This window comes from Amphiura filiformis, chromosome 11 (genome assembly GCF_039555335.1).
Source record: "Amphiura filiformis chromosome 11, Afil_fr2py, whole genome shotgun sequence".
Lineage (NCBI taxonomy): Eukaryota > Metazoa > Echinodermata > Ophiuroidea > Amphilepidida > Amphiuridae > Amphiura > Amphiura filiformis.
In genome coordinates, this window is record NC_092638.1 from 28,573,612 (window position 1) to 28,596,013 (window position 22,402).

General features: G+C 36.8%; 1 protein-coding gene across 4 annotated transcripts in view; it reads left to right on the top strand.

Moving 5' to 3' along the window:
• The window catches only part of LOC140164679 (bicaudal D-related protein homolog), a 35,389-nt gene extending 21,917 nt beyond the window's left edge, over nucleotides 1-13,472 (top strand). The window contains exons 8-12 of one of the 4 annotated variants that reach the window (XM_072188028.1): nucleotides 974-1,009; nucleotides 3,430-3,489; nucleotides 4,812-4,966; nucleotides 8,764-8,884; nucleotides 11,384-13,472. In XM_072188028.1, coding sequence (XP_072044129.1) covers nucleotides 974-1,009; nucleotides 3,430-3,489; nucleotides 4,812-4,966; nucleotides 8,764-8,884; nucleotides 11,384-11,557 — 546 coding nt within the window. In that variant the 3' untranslated portion in view covers nucleotides 11,558-13,472. The remainder of the gene's footprint in view (nucleotides 1-973; nucleotides 1,010-3,429; nucleotides 3,490-4,811; nucleotides 4,967-8,763; nucleotides 8,885-11,383) is intronic. The other 3 variants (XM_072188029.1, XM_072188030.1, XM_072188031.1) reach the window with 3 other exon arrangements.
• Nucleotides 13,473-22,402: the final 8,930 nt, after the last annotated feature.

Genomic DNA, 22,402 nt, shown 5'->3' on the forward strand with positions numbered 1-22,402 from the left:
GGGTGGTAACCTGAATAGATGACTGTATTTGAAATCTTCACCTCCTTTGTGGGAGATCTAGGTCATGTCTGCTATATTTGTGTATGGATTTCAAATCGAACAGCCCCTTTACTTATTATTTTCTGCATATGTGACCATCCACCACAACTGAGCCCGGATGTCTCCAGTGCCACTGTTAAGATATGCTCCATTGAACTTAACAATAAACAATAGGAAACAAAGGATTTATTGACTGTTTTATTGATTTTTCACTACTTAAATGTCAAGTACTATAGACATGATATACATCATTTTAAAGCTAATTTCAAGCAGAATATTTTGGTTGAATATCTCAAAAATGATGATTGGCGATTTCAGGGCTCAGTTGTGCTGGATGGTCACATATTATTGTGTAAAGTGTAAATTTTTGATGGTGTTCTTTACACTCTTATATTGCTTCATTTATATAAAATGTATGATTATTATTGTTGCTAATATGTATCAGTGAGTGCAGTATTTTGTGCACCTGCCAATAATTTCTGTCTGTTATTAATACCATATCTTATAACGGAGCATTTGTAGACGTAGTACATGGCTTGTAGATTTCACACCCAAAGACCCAAAATGGCCCTTAATGATTTTAGCCTAATTTTCAAACTTTTGTGAATACCGAAAATATTCTTTACTGTAAAATGTCTAATTTTAGTTAACCCACTGAGCACTACCTGCTGATCTAACATTGCCTCTGATTGGTCAATTACATGATACCTACACTTTAATCACCAATCAGAATGGAGCTTTGCAAATAATTCACCCCAATTTTTTGTGTGGTAAAATTATTCTAACAATGTTGCTGATTGGGCCAATTGATAATGAAAACTTCTTTTTGGCCAATCGGCAGGTAGTTCTCATGGGGTTAACTTTGTAATCTGTTGAGTGTTCTCATAACTCTATGTTTGTTATGTTTCATCTGTGTGATCATTCTGTACTGCAGGCTGGTCATCCTTTTGTAGGATCTGTACAGAGACAGGTAATTATAAGGGACCGGTCAATCTTTATCCATTATTTTTTCTTTATCCATTTATTTGTTTTCTTTTGACTGGTTCCTCACCTAAATAAAATTAAATAGATAGAGGTTTTCTGCATGAATTTAAACCCTACCTCCCTTTTCACACCCAGTAGTTAGAAAATGGTTTGATCACAATTTTTAAAGAAATTTTTAATTAGAAACTAAACTTGCATCAAATGATTGTGTGGCTATGAAACTTGGGTTGCTTCGAAATCAACATATCTGGTACTTTCTGAACTAATCAAGTGTTTCAAGACACAATGTATTTTTGTGATCAGGAGTACAATTCCTTTTGATCCTACTCAGTAGAAAATTTGAATGCCTAATCCGACAAAACTGATGTATAAAAAAATGACAGGTTTGATTACAGGGTCTTGCCCACCACTTTGGCAAGTGGCTGTCATTTTCTTTGACCCAAAAAACATAAACCAAACCTAGGCACCTTCTGGGTGGTTCAATCAGTTCAAATAGCTATTGCTATAGCCTTAATTTATTAGCCTGGTACAGAACTCCTTCAAGGATTATTTTTAGAATTTGGCATCTGCCAAAGGCATTGATCTTGTCTGTCCCATGAGCAATCTGTCTGTCCAAAATGGCGGGTGCATGGATGGGTTGCTAGCTAACACCTTGTTTTGACTAGTTAACAATAACTGCTAAACCCGCATGTAATTATCTTATTCCTCTGTGTTTGTTCAATTCAAAAGCATGTAGTATAGAGCCATAATTTCTTTGGTTTTGAAACTGAATGTTCACCTGGGTCTAAACAGGCGTCATATCATATCATGCTTGGCGTATTTTGGGGGGGGGCTTTAGCGCCAGCCTCGGGTCAAAGTAGGGGCGGCAAAAAGAAGGGCGCGGAAGAAGAAGAGGCGGCAAAAACAGGGGTGGCAAAACAAAGTAGCAAAGAAAAAAGGGCGCCAAATATTGAAAAAGCATAAAAAAATTTGAAAAAAGGTTGCGTTTGGGACGCTAGCGCCTAAAATCCTTTTTTTTTTTTTGCTCTTCACTTTTTCAAACGACCGTGAAAAAAATTGGGTCAACCTTTTCTGGCTTTTAAGAAGGGGCGGCAAAATTGTTTCTTCTTCAGCCCCCCGGGGTTGGGGCGGCCACGTACGCCACTGCATATATTTCATAAATGCTAACAGCATGTATTGTCAAAAACAATATATGTTACTAACAATTTGGCTTTAACATGTATTTCATAAACCAGCAAATAATTTAATTTTCTGGTAGAAACTAAACTAAAACTAAAAAATCATGGCTCTAATAATGTAGTAGGTATAAATTGCTTTGGTTCATGTTCAATAGACACTGCTAAAGTGTCATGATATTTTATGTACCTTCACGGTGGGGGGGGGGGGGCTCTGTATTGACAAGGGGGTATCATCTTTGAACAAAAAAAGCACATAATTAAGGTCTTTTTTCATTATTCATAATTTTAGGGTAAAATGTATGTATTTCAAGAGCCTTCACGCAGGAGGGTGTTTTAGAATGCTTTTGAAAGTCCATGTTCACATATGATACCCCTTGTCAATACAGAGTCCCCCCCGCATAGAGCATGTATCCAGAATTACTCTTGACCCATTGCACAGACTGCCATTTTTCAACTCAACCAGGTTCTCCCCATGTGCAAACACATGCACAATACTGCATTTTTGTTTTTCATGTTCTTTTTGCATGCAGTTAAGTTTTTTACAGGGAAGAACTGAAGTTCTTTCCAATGCAAAAATGTATAGAAGTAGAAATGCAATAGTGTTTGCACTTGTAAGATTCTAGCTTGTTTCTAGATGTTTACAGTTATTTTAAGAGTTTGAAAACTCCAAATTTAACCATAACCCTTACCCAAAATCCTAGACCTAACCCTAAACTAACCCTAAACCCAAAAACCTAACCTAAACCCTAACCCTAAACTTTAAAGTACTACATTGCAGTAAACCCTAACCCTAAACTCTAAAGTAAACCCTAAACTCTAACCCTAACCTAAATCCCTAATCAAAAGCATGTAAAAAATGAACCATAGTTCTTTCCTGCATTTTGATGACTAAATATACCTCTGCATTTATGCTGCAGCAAGTAAAAATGCATGTATGGCACTACCTAACTTGAGGTGAACCAAATTGGGGTCTCCCAGTCAGTCCGAAACACCCTCAGCTCGAAACACCGTCAGTCCGAATTATTTTTAGGGTTAGGGTTAGATTTAGGTTTAGGGTAATGTTTAGGGTTAGGTTTAGGGTTAGCATTAAGTAAGCTTAAAATTCGGACTAGCGGTGGTTTGGACTGACAGGGTTTCAGACTGACGGGGTGTACCCACCAAATTATATAGGACTAAAAGTATATACATATATATCTGTTAATCTGGATGGTTTCTTTCATGTCCACAGTTACATTCCTTGCAAGATGAATTATTATCAGACAGTGGAAGAGAACTGGAATTCAAACAGGTAAGCATATATGATCACTTGTTAGCTTTTTGTAGTGGTGGCTCTGAAAAGAGCCGTTCACTGAAGACTGATCCAAGTCAGCAGAGAACAAGCCGATCTTATACACTTAAAGCCATATTGTAACATTTGCAGAGGAGGACGCCCTCAGTATTTTTCAAATTTCTGGTTTTTTTACACGATTGTAATGTTTATGTACTTTATTTTACCCTCCAAGATTTTGGGTGCTGTAGTTTTGTCAAAATCCAAGATTTTGAATAAAACGCAGGACCATCGTTTAATTATTAAGATGGAAACATTAGTCAAACGCGTACACAATATTCATAACACAGAGTCACAGTGCGTACATGTTGTGTGGGATACACACATCAAAGGATCGTGCTGTAGCACAACAGAGTGTCATGCATTGGCAACATCGGCACTGGTAGTAAATTCCAATTTTCTTTGCTTTACCTCAGTTGTTCGGCCTCAGGGTTCGAATTCGGCTGTATCGCATAGCAGTTTGCTCCTTATTTTGAAGTAACTGCTACCCAATTTTGCATTTGTATAGCACTTTTTATAGTGCTTTAGTATGGAAGTATCCTGATTATGATGAATTAGCCAAAAATTCCTATGCAAAATTTTTAAACGAATTCGAACCCTGTTTGGCCTAAAATTAAAACTGGACATATCTGAAAATAAAAGCTAACATTTAATGGAAAAGAAATATTAATTTATTTTTTATGGAAATATTACAATATGGCTTTAAACAATAAAGTATCAAGGCACATCATTAGATATAGCAATGTTTATTATTGGATGTATGTGGTCGAACAAAATCAATAGAGGCCGTCAGCCTTTCGCCATCTTGTGGGTACAAATGATCTGTGTGTTCATGCGTCGGACACTACGCGCAGGGCGCAGCTTGTCACGCAGGTGTTATCGCGCATCAACGCGGTGATTTTGCTGTTCACGCATGGAGATCGAACGACCATTACAGCGTGTACCCACAAGATGGCGGCATATGACGTCACGCTGACGGCCTCTATTGGATGCATGGCTTTTTCTCAAATTCCTGACACAGGACAGAGGCATAATAAGGGCAGGAATCCCCTTACTTAGCATGTGCTTGAAGAAAGCATAGGGATTCCTTGTACATGTACCTGTGTATGTATAAATAATTAATATAGGATTTAAAACAAACGTTCATGGAATTTAAGGTAAATTTTAATTTTTTGAGATCACATCTGTTAAAATATGAACCAGCCCAGAAGATTTGTTAAAAAATTGCCAGGACATATAGCCTATATTGTTCATTACACAACATACCCATTTGAATTTGACAGAAGGATGAGCCAAGATCACAAATTGCCCGGGTTGAGCCTGTAAGACAAGAGGCATCGCTACCAAGATCTGCGGTAACTAACAGCAACCATGAAGCATCACCAAGAGATGAAATCATCAAGAGGTTACAAAATGAAAGGGATGAAGCTATATCAAAGTAAGTCCTATAACATGCTATTGCAGTTGAAATCCATACACCCCCTATGGAAGACATGGGCTTAATCTCCCACACAGGGAGTGTGGACTTCAAATGGGGTCACTCATTCAGGTGACTTCATTTGAAATTCACACTCCTTGTGTGGGAGTTTATGGTTATGTATTCCATAGGGGGTGTATGGATTTCAATTGGAATTGCCCAATGTATTTATTAGGGTTGCACAACTAAATCCCAAATAGTCGTAGTCGCGACTGTTAGCAAAAGTCTCGACTATGACTGGGTAATAGTCGACTATGACGACTATCCGTGTGTCCTCAAGATATGTACATAAATAAGACAACTATTAGGCCTATAAATTATTTTTATTATGAAAGCATTTCTATGGCGCCCTACAAAGCACAGAGCACCTTACAAGAAAATATGAATACCAAATCAATCAAGCAAATATACAAAGCAACAAAATCTATAACAATATAAAGCAAAAAAATACAAAAACCAAGCAACAATACTAAGCTGGATAAAGATGAGTTTTGATGATGCGCTTGAACCCAGACACCGACTCCACCTCTCTGACCTCAGTAGGGAGTTCAAACTTGACCTCAGTAGGGAGCTCATAGTTTGGGAGCACCTATGGAAAATGAAGCATCCTCAGCCTTTCTAAAAGAGCCAATGCATTAAGTTTGGCTAATTTTAAATGAACGGTTCAATTGACAGCCATATAAATGTTGCAGAAATTGAAAATGGAAGCTTGATTACAATTGACAAAGAAGATTGTTAGGGTTCAGATTTAAAACGTTTGTGTACTCGCATTCACTGTTTGTATTGAGTCAATAATTTAAGTACCTGAAAAAAGTAAAAGCAGATTTTATAATTTCAGTTTCAATTGTGTCTTTGTATAATATATTACCTGCATCATTCATTCTTAAACATGTTAAACATACCTTATGTGTATTTGATTTGTACATTTTGGGCATGAAAGTTAGAGTTTTTACTTAAGTTATTGACCTCCAAAATGTCCTCAATTGTCGACTAGTCATATCTATTTGGTGTTGACTACTTAAAAAGATGAAGTCATGCAACCCTAGTAGTTACTTGTGTACACCCATACACACACCAGGCTAGAATTTCCTCATACAGTAAGAAAGGCAATGTTGATTCTTGCAAAGGAATTCTGCTGGAATTATTTGATTCTTGCAAAATATCTTCTGTTTAGATTTTACTTTTGATCCTCGCAAATCTTGTTACAAGTATATTAAGGAGGATTTGCTCACATATTTGTGCCAAAATTGTAACACTGACATGCATACACAAGTAAGCACCACCAAACAAGGACGTAAAAGCTTGTCTGTATATAGCAGATATCGCCCTCTGTAAATAGCATTTTTACACTGTTTGCACACTCTTAAGCTGAATTTATACTCTTGCTTTTTGCAAATCGTACACATGGTCAGTGTGCAAAAGCGGTGTCATTTAAATTTGTATTAATTCAAAATCCATACACCCCCTATGGAGGACATGACCTAAGGGAGTGTGGCTTTCAGATAGGGTAACCTGAATGGGTGACTCCAATTGAAATCTACACCCCTGTGTGATGTCTTCCATAGGGGCTGTATGGATTTCAACACGAATAGTGCAATGTTTGCATCCTCAGTTGGATACATTTACAGACATTCCCCCTCCTCCCACACAGACACCCCACACACCCTCACACACATCCTCATAATACAAGTCTTTGAAAAAATTCAGATAACATGTAATATTAAATATGCTGGCTGTATTGTATAATTTTCAAAGTACTCAAGAAAAGTAAGAAACCAAAAAATGGTATAATTATGTGAGCATGCAAGCAACAAGCTTCCAACAAAGTTAACACTTATGTGATTTCAATGTTTTACTTTCCTTTCATTGTTTTCTTGTGTGAGTAAATTATATTTGTTTTTTACATTATTATTTTCTTTTTCACAATGACACCAAGGTATGCATGAATTACATCTTTTAGTACACTTATAAAGGGTTTAAATTCTGCATCAATTTGGCATGCAAATATCAATTTTGTTTCACTTTCCCATGCATGCTACACATGATATAAAAAATAAATTCTTTAGGAAGATGCAACTGTGCAACAAGTATCATCACATCTTCAGTGGCGTATCTAGGGGTTGTGGCACCCAGGTCTCAGGATACATAATGGTGACCCCCCCCATTCTTGAAACAATTGCGCAAGGAGAGAATTTGCATAAATAGAACTAAATAATTTTGGTTATATAATGAAGTTGAATTTTGGTCTTAAATTGATCTTTCAAATAAAATGCACAAAGCAAGCAAACAATTTTGACTTTCATCGCTTTGATGGGGCGCAGAATCGATGCTGAATTAGTCAATTCAGCCCCCCATGTCCCCACACCCCCAGCACTCAGGCATGTGCCACCACCTGCCCCCTGCCACTACGCCACTGCACATCTTCTCAGGTCTTCCACACTTAACAAGATGGTAAGTTGAATTTACACTCGACTAAGAGTATGAACTGTCTCTTAGCTAGCTATCCATTATCACCACCTATCATTTTTAACAGGCATTCTTTGCAGCCATTGAAAACAATTGTCTCAAATGTAGATCAAATTTTCGAATGAAGGCCATAGCCCAAAATGTTTAAAATTGAAGCCATGGGCTGAATCCTGGTTAATATTTTTAAATTGTAGGCAATTCAAATGACAGGCACGTCTCAATTTCTAGCTAGGTATAGCAGATTTTGGTGCTGCTTTGTGAATAATCAGTGGCTTGTCGGTCAGCGACTGAGTATAAATTCAACATAAGAATTTTGGAGAGTCTGTGTACTGGTATAAATGTGGTAGAAGTAAACAAAACAGCATGCTGGAAATATAAGGAAGTACAAATGTGCCCAGGCCACTTGAGGGCCTTTACTGAAATGCTAATACCCAAGAAAGTACCAGGAAGACTAGACCCAACTTCCGTTTTGGTTAAGAATTCTTTTGTTTATGGCATTTGTAAATCATATACTAGGTGATTTCCCTGAATCCCTGTACTTTTCTTGGGGCATGTGCTAAGTGGCAGGACTCTGTATGCATGCATGTGGTGAAGGTACAAAAAAACAGCATGCTGGAAATATGCCAAAATCATGTGCTCATGCCACTTGTGGTCCCAAGCTAAAGATGTGTAGGGTTTGTACTGAAATGGCAATGCCCAACAAGGTGACAGTTAATATACCCAATCCTTCTTGAGTGAGGAATTCATTTGTTCCTAGGTGATTTGCTGTGAATCTTTATGCTTTCCTCAATCCTCATGGCATGCACCAAAATGAACTGTTCTGACTCTTGTCTTGTGCAAGGAATTTCAGCATGAGCACTAAGAGAACAACATGGCATAGTCACTCTGGTGCAAGAGATCCATGGTTGCATGTTCAATCTCTACACACATGATTCCCTATCATTCATTCTTCATTTTCCATTGATTAGCATGATGCATGACAAAGGTTTCACAGTCAGTTCCTAATTTGGTAGTTCACATGTGACTTTCAGACAAGTGCTCACTGATTTTAGTCATCATGAGAGAATAGTTCTGTCAAAAAGATAACCATGATGAAGTGACAAAGATTAGAAATAAAATTTGAAAAATGCTTCAAATTTGTTATGAAATTTGGAAAATTCTTCAAATTTTGTTTTGAAGCAATTGTTTAAACACATGCATTTGCATTACCTTTTTGAAAGAAGTGTTACAGCTCAACTGTGATAGATTATATTTACTACTTGGGTTAACTATATTTACCTATCATATTGCAGACGGAATTCAGCGGAGATGGAACTGACTCAGGCCCGACTAGACATGATGAATTTAGATGGCCAGCTACTGGAGGCTATTAATCAGAAACTTGAGTTATCTCAGGAACTTGATCAGTGGCAGGTAAGAGCACAGAAAAAAAGCGCAGTGATTTATAGTGCGCTACGCACAGGCACAGGCACAACGCCTAGACCTTGATCCACAAGCCTCAGCACACTTTACAGGTTGTCGCTGACCACTACGGCCTACATCATTCTATAAACCATGAAACAACAATTCAGGGACTTTGCTGCTTCAAGAGCGCACACCCTAGACATACCACAAATAACCATCGCAACCAGGATCAGCTCCCCGAGTTTCGTACGGGTAACAAGGAGACAAATTAGCAATAAGTTCCTTGTCCGGGAGAATTTCAAGCTAACTCAATTTTTCCACGAGAGCATACTAGGTACCGCCAGTGTTCTAACCCGCAACCTCTCGCATCATAGTCGAACGCCTTATCGATTGAGCTAATTTGACTGCAGAACTAACTAGGGTTAGTTGTGGGGCCGTAGTGATCAGCGACAACCTGTAAAGTGTGCTGAGGCTTGTGGATCAATGTGTAGGTGTTGTGCCTGTGCGTAGCACACTATAAATCACTGAAAATACACAGAATTTTCTGTATAGTCTACTGAGAAGATTGTAGAATTTTTCATGACTTTACAATGAATGTGTCTATACCAAAAGATTAGGGTTTTTCAGATAAATGTTTAACATTATGATATATAGCATAGTGTTAGGATTTAAGATATTACACTTTGAGCATCACCATCAGGGTTCACAGTTTGCTCTCAAATAACCGGGTCCACTTTTTATGCTGGACCCATTCAGATCCCATTAAGTTGAAATTTGCGGGTCCCAAATCGATTTTTGTGGGTCCTAATTGTAGTACAGCGGTCCTAATAACATGCTCTACTTTAATCATCTAATTATTTGGTTATTTTGTAATATTTGCTCGGTTCAAATACAACTACCGCAAAAACATGTTTTTGCGATATGTCACCAGGAATTGACCGTGTTTTGTTGACATTTACATTATTGTAACATAATATTTGCACGATCCGAAAAAAAATCGCAAGTCAACCTCTTCTACAGTTCCCCTCGTATCGCTGATCAAATATCTGTGCATGAAATAGCGATGAGGTGTGTATCATGTTGCAGGGATTTTTGTAATTGTATGTAATTTATGAATGAAAAGCCGGGATGAAAAGTTGTTTAAAAAATGTGCTGTGAGCCGATTGAGCTGGGTTATTGTGCAATGACGATCTATGATGATATTTTCTATTTTTTGGATGGGATTTTTTCCGGGTCCAAGCACAACCTGCTGGACCCATTCAGGTTACATAATCTTACTTTTTCCGGGTCCAGTGAGTTCAAAAAGCGTCCTGGATGCGCAAACGCGATAAACTGTGAACCCTGATCACCACTGTTTAAAGATCCAGTGTTTTTGATTTTTTTATTCCTTGCCAGAGAGGTAAAAGAGTTTGTTTACAAATTCTTGCCTTTGCAAGTGACTGATTTTGAATGGAAACTTCTCTATCCAATTCAGTTACACAGGGCAACAAAATAAATACTTTTTACTATGTGTTATTTGAACACTTTTCCTTCCAATGTGTTCAACAACAATGGGCCATTCCATTTAAAATCCACAGTACAGCTGTGGAAAATTTTGGAAATATCTTCCATAGGGAGTATGAATTTCAAATGTGGATTTTAAATAGAAGAGCCCAATAGTAATGATAAAATTGAATACCTGAGTGGAAGAAGGGCCCAACTCCAATTTTTTACAAAAATGAGTTAGACTCATCAGCATATTATTGCCAGCAGACTGTTCTTCCTTGTGTGCGAAAGATGAGCCAAAATCCACTCTCCAAATAGTCTTTCACGCACTCTTAATCATGAGTTTTCATGGAAGAAAGGCCCAACTCCATGGAGTTGGGCCCTTCTTCCACAAATATTGGGTTAAAGAGGAATTTTTTTCATCCATGGAAATCTGCTTTTCACTACAATAAACTTTCTTGCTAACATATTACATGCTTCTACTTGTGTAATAAATGGATAATTACCAACTTTCTGTAGCTATTTATAACCCATCTGCTTACAGAACTTGCACATGCAATATATTAGTGGAAGAAGGGCCCAACTCCAGCTCGTATTAAGACCTGTACCATTGCCATGGAAACATCATATATAATTTTGAATGTATGTAATATTGTATGTTCATGTATTGAAGATCCCCTGAAGATGAAAACATTCTGTCTATAAAACTTTTCCAAATATTAAGTTTTTTCTTGATATCTCAAAAACAGTTTTGATGGAGTTGGGCCCTTCTTCCACTCAGGTATTCAATTGTGCAAATGAAGTAGCGCCTTCATTGGTCAATATAAACAAGAAATCACTTGATGTAAAACAACTAAAGAGGTCTATAAGAGCAATTTAGTCAAATTACTCACAAAGATATGTTTAACTTTCACAAAATGCATGGTATGGTAAATATTTCTCTTCTTTTTCTGTTTTGGTGCACTTGTGTGTTTCTTGTATTGTCTGTTTGTTGTCTTGTTTGTTTGTTTTCAATGGTCTTAGGTGGATATCCATGAGCTCCTTGATGATCGACTGAAACAACAACTTCGGAAGCAGGAATTGGAAAGGCGGAAGGCTAGAGCTGCAGGAGCATCAACAAAGTCCAGCAAGACAAAATTAGCAGCTCTGCAGAAGAAGTTCCCCTTTCTGAATCTGAAGTTGACACCAGACAAGTAGCCAGTGTTGCTTCACAGCACCTAAACCACACATTTGGGCTATGTTAAGACAAGTAGCCATAGAAGTGTTCACAGTGTTGCCACTGCACATAAATCACATCAAGTGAACACATGAGTAGCATGTTCAGGGTTGCCATGAAGCATGATAAACCATACAATTGGGCTATGTTTAAGACTAGTAGCCATAGAGACGTTCACAGTGTTGCCACAGCACGTAATTCACATCAAGTGAACACATGATGAGTAGCGTGTTCAGTGTTGCCATGGAGCATGATAAACCATACAATTGGGCTATGTTTAAGACTAGTAGTAGCCATAGAGGTGTTCACAGTGTTGTCACAGCACGTAAATCACATCAAGTGAACACATGTGTAGCGTGTTCTGGGTTGCCATAAGCACGATAAACCATACAATTGGGCTATGTTTAAGACTAGCAGCCATAGAGACGTTCACAGTGTTGCCACAGCACGTAATTCACATCAAGTGAACACATGATGAGTAGCGTGTTCAGTGTTGCCATGATGCACCTTAACCATACAATTGGGCTACATTTAAGGCAAGTAGCCATGAGGTATTCAAAGTGTTGTCATAGCACTTAAATTGCATAAAGTGAACACAGGACGAGTAGCATTTTCAGTGTTGCCATGATGCAGCTTAACCATACAATTGGGCTATATTTAAGGCAAGTAGGCACAGAGGTGTTCAAAGTGTTGCCATAGCACTTAAATCACATAAAGTGGACACAAGATGAGTAGCATTTTCAGTGTTGCCATGAAGCTCCTTAAACCATACGATTGGGCTACATTGAAGACCAGTGTTGCCACAGCATGTAAATGAGAAATGCAATAGCTGGTTGTGTTGCACAAAGAATGTATTTTACACATAGCAGCTTTAATCATGTCCATTTCACATAATTATGATGTTCTTGTACTCACAGTGCTATAAGATGACCAATCAAGTGCTTTCTTTCAATCCTTTGGGTTTGTAATTGTCAGTATTCTTGCCCGATGTAAAATGACGAATGTAATTAATTATATAGGATGATAAATTAAGTTGTTCACAGAAAGATTATATTCTCATAAATTCCAGAACCGTGTATATGATGACAAATATTGGAATAGCTTGTCTATATATATCCTGAATTGACATTAGTTTATATAAAAATGTTATTTATATTGCACTATGTCAAATACAAATGGCCAACTTGCATACTCAGGATATTGCCTAAAACTAGTGACATACCGTAAAGGTTCGCCTAATGGTGCTATGGACTCCCTTGATATAAGTGGAATTGTAGGCACAACCTAAAATGCCCTCCCATAAAATTCCCACCAGCAAATCTGGGAACGGAACCTTTAAGCCATATTATAACATTTGCCGAGGAGGATGCCCTCAATATTTTTCAAAATTCTGTTTTTTACACGATTATATTGTACTTTAATAAAACAACATACCCTCCAAAAATCAAGAACATAGATGCTGGGACAGTAGTTTTGTAAAAGTCAGAGATTTTGAATAAAACGCAGGAACCATTGTTTTATTATTACGATGGAAATATTAGTAGAACGCATACGTGATGTTTATACATGTATACAGTATGTACATGGCGTGCGGGACGGTGATCTACACAACAAAGGATCATACCGTAATACAACCGAAGGAGTGCTACATATTGGCGGTGGTAGTAAATTCCAATTTTCTTCGCTTTGCCAGTTCTTCGGCTTAAAATTAAAAAGGGATATATCTGACAGTAAAAGCTAACATTTTATGGCAAAGAAATACTAATCTATTTTGTATGAAAATGTTATAATATGGCTTTAATTCTAGTTGGGATTTCAGAGGAGGGAGCTCTCTATTTGAACATGATATTTACCCCAGGAAAAAGAGCCCAAGTGCGCCATTAGGCGAATCTTTATGGTATGCAGTAGCGTAGCCAGTGGGGGGCAGGGGGCAGAGTGCCCCCTGACAAAAAAAAAAAATGAAAGAAAAGTGCCCCTCTGACAAAAAAAATGAAAGAGAAAATCAGGACTGACAAAGGAAAAGAAAAAGGGCAAGGAGCCCTTTTCTAGCAAAATTCAGGGCCAAAATAGTGTAAAATACAAAAATTTCCGTGCTCTGGCGCTCACATTGTAACGGTAAAGTCCTTTTTAGCCGGATAATGGGTGAAAATAGTGTAAAATACCTTTTTTTTTTCGCGCTACGCGCGCACATCATCCCAATAAGGCCCTTTTCGGGAAGCTCGAAGACGTACAGTCTCTATGTATTGTATGATGCAACTGCAATTTTTTTCGCCTGTGCCCCAAAAATTTTATTTTGCCCCCCCTGACCAAGAAAGCTGGCTACGCCCCTGATGGTATGGCCATGGTCTGTGTTGTGCTGGTTGTGACATAAGTACTTCTGTATTCCATGAAGTAAATTAGGCAGTTCTTGGCCAAGCGCGAACGTACCTGCTGCTCCCACGTAGCATACTAAGCGTGTACGCACTATAGGCGCGTACATGCAATCTTCTGGACCAAGTAATATGCATGTGTGTTTATCGTGGAGCTACAAGCGTGTCATGAATTCCTTCTTGGTCAAGAATTGCATAGTATTTGCTATTCATTGTTTTATAAATAATAAAAGTGTTGATCCAGACCTAGTTGTTGCATGTAGGCTTTTATGCCGCAATTAATTAGAGCCCATGCTCTGGTTACCAAGAGCTAATTTTGTAGTATGATAAAAAATATTTCAACATATGAGGATCTTTTCAAGAGAGTAAGGAGAATTTTAATCACTTTTTGGTGCATGCTCTATTTCTCCCAAGGTTGTATTCAGGAATGTTGAGCTGATAATAGAGCAATACCAATCGATTTTGCTAGATATCGTTGGGCAGGAAAAGCATGTCATTGGCCCCTGAACATGTTTAAAGCAAAACTTATGTAACCTCTTGGCAGTCTTGTTCAAGGGCCACAAGTACATGGGAGCTTTTTCCTGCCCAACAACAAAGAGCAACATCACTTTTCCAGGTTGATGGTGGTGACATTCTTATTTCGATCTGTGATAGTACAGATCTCATTCAGTGTGCTATGACAAACATTCCTTAGAAATCGACAGCTCAGTGCCAGAAGTGGGTAAGTGCAATATTGCTGCCATGTGGACATTTGGCAATTTACACACAGTAAATTGTACTCATGTAAACATGGCAGCTATTGCACTTACCCACTTCTGGCATTGAGTATTGAGTCGAAATATTCTTTTCCATTGTGTGCTTTTTATTAGTACATACCGTGCAATTGAATGTTACATATTTGTATATTAGTTAGGTATCACATTCCATATTTTATCGGTGGTGATACCAAATTTTGCAGGAAAATTGTTGAATATATTTTAACAAAATTGTATGAGTGCCACAAAATTGTATTGTATCTGTAAAAGTTATTGTATATTACTTTCATAAGATTTTGAAAACAGTGGAAACATTTTGCACAACTTATTTGTTTGCACGTTAAATGTCAGCATTGTACCCGGGGTGCTGCAGCATCACTAAACATTTAACCCATCATAATGTAAGTAACTTGACGTAAAGTTATGCATTCATTTTACTATTATAAGGCAAAAAAAAAAAGGTTTGTCTCAAAGGCGCATTTGTTTGGAAAAAAAGAAATGCGGAATTTTTTTTTATTTTAAATTTTTTTTTAATTTTTGCAGAAAAATTCGGCGAAAATCAGTTTTTTTTCTCCAAATACCATGAAAAAAGTCGGGAATAAATAATAAATAAAAAAATCGCATTTCGCATTTGTTTTCAAACCACTCGTGAGCTTTGAGACAAACCTTTTTTTTTTTTGCCTAAGTTAATGATGGTTTATGTGTACCAATCATAAATCTTCTTTAATAAAATCAAGTAACTTGCAGATTTTGAGATTTATAACGAATCGTCAGAGTCATAAATTTAATTAAATGCGCTCCTGATATCAAAAATAAAGCCACAAAAGACTACAATTATTTATAGATACCATTTTGTGCACTCATGATGACCCTACAGGGACTGCCTTTTGAAAATTAGAAAAGAGCTGTAGAATGCTCTGCTGGTCTCTTCAAGAAGAGCTATAGAAGAGATGTTTGCATCTGTGGCCATTAAATCATAAAGAATTTGACTATCATTTACATGTAGGGGAGCTATAAATCGCTCTTGCAAATGCAACTTAAGAAGAGCTGTAGAGGAGTGATTGCTCTAGCTCCTCTCAAACGGCAGTCCCTGACCATATACAATGTATAAAATCACCTTGTTGCCCATTGTGCCTAATGTTATTTGATGACATGTTAATGTTTTTCACAAATGTTTTGTACAGCACTGAATGTCTATTTTTGATGTATTTTATGTAAGTGTACATTTTTATACACATGACATTTTAGGTGCCGGTTTAATTGACACATGTATGTATATTTGATGCCTGGTGATATAGATTTTTATATACAATAATTTAGGTGCCGGTTTTCAGAAAGTGACATATGTTTTTGAATTTGTTTAAGTTATAGAATATTATATATGCTGTTATTTTCATAAGGGTTGTATTTTTCGCAAATTAAATTATGTGAATGGACATGGAAACATTACATTAGAGTCACGCGGTAGCTTGACCAGCAAGTTTTAAAAAAAACGACTGATAAAGAAGAATAAACAGATGCACCGCGAGACTATATTTACACGGAACAAAACGCTATTGTTCTATGATATTTTTCGCTGGGTACAAAATATATCTAAAACCATGCTAAATCGTATTTACTGTCCAAAGTGTCATATTTTAATAACTCTTTATTTCAAAAAGTTACACGAATCTTACTGTCAATCCGATTGTTTGATAATAAACAAACATTCTTGCTTTATTTCACGCGGTATTTCATAGCCAAAATTAGTGGCAAATCATAGCTAATCATACTGATATCCACAATCTTTCGACACTGCTACAGCCATACATGGCTGTCACTGTCGCACTAATTTTTCAGATTCACTTTCAAATATACCCAGGCATTTTCCTGGATACCCTACATACAAAATTCTGGACCCAAAAAAAAAAAAAAATCAAGTTTTTCACAATTCTTTTATTCTTTCCGGACCACAGCATATATTCATATTAATAAATACTCCACTTTCACACATCGTAATAACGGGACGTCACCGTGGCGAAGTGGTTAAGGCCATGGACTTCTAATCCATTCATGAATTTTTGCTCAAGTTCGAAACTTCCCACCACTTTTTTTATCTATGTTTTATTAATCAATTTATTGTCGTAAATCAAGAATAACACCATTTCGAACATCCATTGCTATTGTGATATTATTATTTTTTCATCAAACAAACATGTTTGATTTTTTATTTACATTTAGGCCTAGGCCTTGGGCCTACTTTCACCATCCAGATGCTATCACCATGCCTGACTATCATGGCATCTTCGTCATTTAAAACACCGAAATTTATTTATTATTTATTATTTATTTATCAGTGGCTCTCTTCACCGCTCAGACTGAAATTATATTTGATATAAATATTATAAATGAAAATCACAAACGGCGAAAGATCGCCAACAACTGCCGCTGAATATTGACATCCAACTATATAGATTTCCCCACAGGGCTAAAGGGCAGGACTTAATTAGGGGAATTAAAATCACAAACCGCGAAAGATCGCCGACAACCGCCGCTTAATAGGGGTATCCAACAGCAGGGCTACAAAGAACTACAAACCGCGAAATTTGGATATCCAACCAGATTGCCCGCAGGCATATCGATTATATGGATATCCAACAAATTAAGACCACAAACCGCGAAAGATCGCCAACAACTGCCGCTCAATATTGATATCCAAGTAGATTGCCCGAGGGCTATAAAGAACCACAAACCGCGAAATTTGGATATGGAACTATTGCCCCCCCACAGGGCTTCAAAGAACCACAAACCACGAAATATGGATACCCAACAAGCTTAAACTACAAATTAGCTCCCGATAGAGAGCAGGACTTGATGAGGGAAATTAAAACCACAAAACACACTAAAGATTACAAAGAACCACAAACCGCGAAAGACTAGATTGCCCGCGAGGCCTATCGATTATAAAGAATCACAAACCACGAAATACGGATATCCAACAAGCTTAGACTATAAACTAGCTCCCGATAGAGGGCAGGGCTTGATGAGGAAATTAAAACCATGATATTCAACTCTATTGCCCGCTGGGCTACAAAGAGCCACAAACCCCAAAATTGGGATATTCAATTAGATTGCCCGCAGGCCTATCGATTATTCGATTATAAAGAACCACAAACCGCGAAAGATCAACAACAACTGCCGCTTAATATTGATACCAACTAGATTGCCCAAGAGGGCTATAAAGAATCACAAACCGCGAAATTTGGATATGCAACTAGATTGCCCCACAGGGCTACAAAGATCCACAAACCACGAAATGTGGATATTCAACAAGCTTAAACTATAAATTAGCTCCCGATAGAGTGCAGGGATTGATGAAAACCACAAACCACGAAAGATCGCCGACAACCGCCGCTTAATAGGAATATTCAACTAGGTTGCCCGAAGGGCTACAAAGAACCACAAACCGCGAAATTCGGATAGCCAAGTAGATTGCTACAGGGCTACAAAGAACCACCAACATTAAAACACGATTATCTGGGGCATTTAGACGCTTCCGTAGTATAGGCTTAAATATATGCGCATTTACCAGTTCCGACATGAAGTAGGCCTAAATCGGATTTACTCTATGTGTGTCTCTCTGGCATTGTCAACATTGGGTGTGTGTTGTTCATGTTTACATTTTATTTACATATTTACGTAGCCTTGAATAATTAAAGTATATTAAAATGTTTATTGATCATTGTGTACGCCTCTGAACATTACAGTCACGCGTGACGAGCAAGTTTTAAAAATAAACGACTGATAAAGTTTTGTTTAATTATTTATTGTCATGAATCAAGAATGGCAACTTCAAACATCCATTTTTCGTTTTATTCGTTTTATGGTGCACTTCATATCCTGACTTTCCAAGCTTGGAGCTGCTTGGCTACATTCATAAAAAGAAAAGAAATCTACCAAAAAACGTTGACAACGTAAAGAAATCAGCAAGTTTAAAAAAACCCACCTCGGCTCACTTTTTGAAACTTGGTCCCATTTGAACACCAACTAGCAAATCAGTGTTTTTATTTTATTTCAACAGAATACAGCGTTTCCAACAAGATTACAAACAAGCCTACTTGTTATTCGTTTAATTCAATCATTAATCATGATATTATAAAACAAAACACAAAAAGATATTGGCTTATCATGCAAGAACAAGATAATAACCGTTCAGGTCGTTCCAGAAAGCTTACAAATTAATATCGCATCTGCACATTAAAGATACATAACACTTCTGGAAATGTTTTAAATTGATGTAAATATGATAAAGTTTAAATCAGTACCTTTTACAAATGGGACCAAGTTTCAAAAAGTGAGCCGAGGTGGGGTTTTTTAAACTTGCTGATTTCTTTACGTTGTCAACGTTTTTTTTGGTAGATTATACTTATCCTGTGCAATAAACTACAGACATGCCAACTTTGAAAAAAACAAAATCATATCCTCAAATCTCAAAAACCATATTTTCACAGAAAAAAACAACACATTTTTTAAAAGTAAGCTAGCAACTTCACCTAGTGATTACTGCGGATTCTGTGAGTTGACAAAGGCAGATTTATACTTTTGCAAGAGAGATTTTGAAAATGACACTTGGTTTCATGGTTCACCAGCCACTTGACTGTATAGACATTTCTGGTCAAGCTATCAGACAGTGAAGCAGTGCTCAGGTTCACATATTTTAAATGCAGCAGCATCCAGACGCAAGAACCCTATTTTGTGAAAGAAAAATCATACGCCCATATTTTGCTGTACATGTATTTTCAATACAAAATATGGGGAAACCATACTAGTTGGCATGTCTGAAACTACTTGCATCATTTCTCTCAAAACATGAAAAATTCTGCCCATGAAAATAACAGTGGTAGCGGTAGAATATATCATCGTTGGGCAGGAAAAACCTCTTATGTGTCTTTGGCCCCTGAACATGTTTAATGCAAAGCTGCCAACAGGTTACATTTCGCTCAAAACATGAACAATTCTACCCATGAAAATAACAGCAGTAGTATATCATCATTGGGCAAGAATAACCTCTTATGTGTCTTTGGCCCCTGAACATGTTTAATGCAAAACTGCCAACAGGTTACATAAGTGGTTTTGCTTTTTGTTCAGGAGCCAAATAGACATGGAGGTTTTCCCTGCCCAACGAGATGAGGCCTTTTATTGAAACATTTCAAAGTGCAATTGTTGTTTAGTGTGAATCAGAATATATATTACAAGTCATGTTAATAGTAGATTAATATATTTATTGAAGATGTATCATGTGTGCTTTAAAAATATCAAGATGTACTGTATCGTTCCATTAAATGCCCATGCCCCAATAGGCGCTCCCACCCACAGATTTTCAATTTTTAGAATTGGATACTTTTAATCATCCACTGCAAAAGTTTTGTTAAACTTACCTACACACAGGCCTGTAGCCAGGATTTATTTGGGGTGCAGCAGGCTCAAAAGTGGACCTTTTTTTCCCTCAAAAAAGGATGATATTAAAAGGACATTTCATGATCCACAGCATCATCCCCCCACTTTTCTTTAAATAGTTGAGATTTTTATACCACTGGAAACCTCTGGCTACATAATGTTTATGTGCAAAAAATTTCTTGCAGATTTATTTGTTTAGCAAAAATGTCGTGAAATTTGTGATGCGATCAAGCAAAATTAGTCGGAATTTGGAAATATTGATTTTGAGATATAGCCAAATAAAGAAAGTATTTCCTTTTGTTTTCTCTTGTTTTGGAAACTCTTTAATTGCACATATCTTTGGAACTTATTCAACCCTACCACGTTTTCACACAGAAAGAAGGCAGGATTCCCCTCGCTAAGCGCACGCCTCAGGAAAGCTCGGTCATAAAACGGATGGATTATATGCATCAGTGATACACCCTGCCCAGGATTTTAAAGAAGGCTAGCACAGGAAAGCTGCAGGATGGCGCACACCTTCCTGTGTAAGGGAATTTCAATATGAGCCCTAAATGCTTTTTACTACAGTAAAAGTAGAAATTTTCACGAGGTTTTTATTTTCGCGAATTTCACGAGTGGACATAAAATCGCGAAAATAAAAACTCGCGAAAATAACCTTTTGCATTAGGTTTCTATTGTATCAATATCAAAACCGTGAAATTTAATTCTTGCGCAATTGACAAAATCTTCAAAATCGTGAAAATATCTTCTCGCGAAAATATTGACTTTTACAGTATCCTATAAGAAACTTAATCAAATTTAATATTTCCAACTTCCGACTGATTTTGCTTGATCGCATCACATTTGAATTACGTTCTGGCATACCAGAACGAAATTACAACACATTGTCTATGGAGCGGCATGCATAACTTGCAAACGCAAAATCGGAATCAACTGAAATTTTGGGAACAAGCTTTTTTCGTGGATATCTAATGGAAAATGTCATAAAAAGAGGATGCTAGGATCACGAAATACTCCTTTAATATTAAAAACAAAATAGATCAATATTTTATTGATAGCAAATGAATTTGATGAAGGAAATGTCCAATTTCACTCAAGGTTTTGATAAAAAACTGAAAAATGGATGCTTTTGAAAGGTGATGAAGGAGTTTGACTTTGTTATAAAAGGGTTGTAACTTGTAGTGTAATGTGAAAATGATATTATTGTCAGCACTGTGACATAATCTCAGAATTTGAAAGAAATATGTGTTATATATTTTGTAGTATATGTTGTTTTATTTTAAATATGTGCAATGATCAGTTTACATTCATTGTGAGCAAATTTACGTCAGAAAATCAAAATCTCGCGAGATATATATGATGGAAATTGCTGAACTGAAAAGTATATATTTGTTGGAATACAAATGATTTTGAATTGAAAATAAAATCAAAATTATGAAAATCAGTATTTTTAAAATAAACATTATATTGTAAATGGTTAAAACCTAAAGTAAATTTAATTGGCCTACATAGAAAATTCGCTTTATAACTCAACTAAATTTGCCTAAAATGCATTTGGTATCATTTCAACTGTGGAAATCAATGTGTTGTCATTGAGGAGGTCAGAACCAAAGAGTGCCATTTGTTGTCAAAATTGATCAAATTCTTGACTAAGTCAAACAAATTGTGCAATTTTTGGCTCTTGAGTGATGGGCTTCAATGCCAAAATTGTAGTTGAGTGGTGGGCTCTACCGCCCACTGTAGCTACAACCCTGTCAATGGAACTGTGTGTGGTGTCCATATTCATGACTTTTCAATGTTCAATAGCAGTATGTTGTCATATTGGAAAACAATTTTAATTCAAGGGCTTCGCACCAGAACGTATGTTTTGTTAGATTTTTTTTTTCACTTTTCAACTTATCAAAACATAAAACATAAAATTTGGATGTGGCCAGTTGTGGAACCAGGCCTCAATACAAACTCTATCTCAATGAAAATAGTGCATTAATATTATCAACCTTGATACATACACATTGTTGTGCCTTACCATTTTGTGCAATGTGAAAAAGAAAAGAAAAGATGAAATTCACCAAAGATGAGTTTTCATTTTAATCAATATTTCTGAGAAAATTATAGTGCTACAAAGTAATCACACATTACAAAAGTGTCACTGTTTTTCAAAATAATGTTATTTATTTACAAGTACTGTATAGTTGAAGAAGTGTGCTAAATTTACAATAAATATGCTACAATTAAACGTATGTTTCCTTGTGTTTATTGGAGTGTA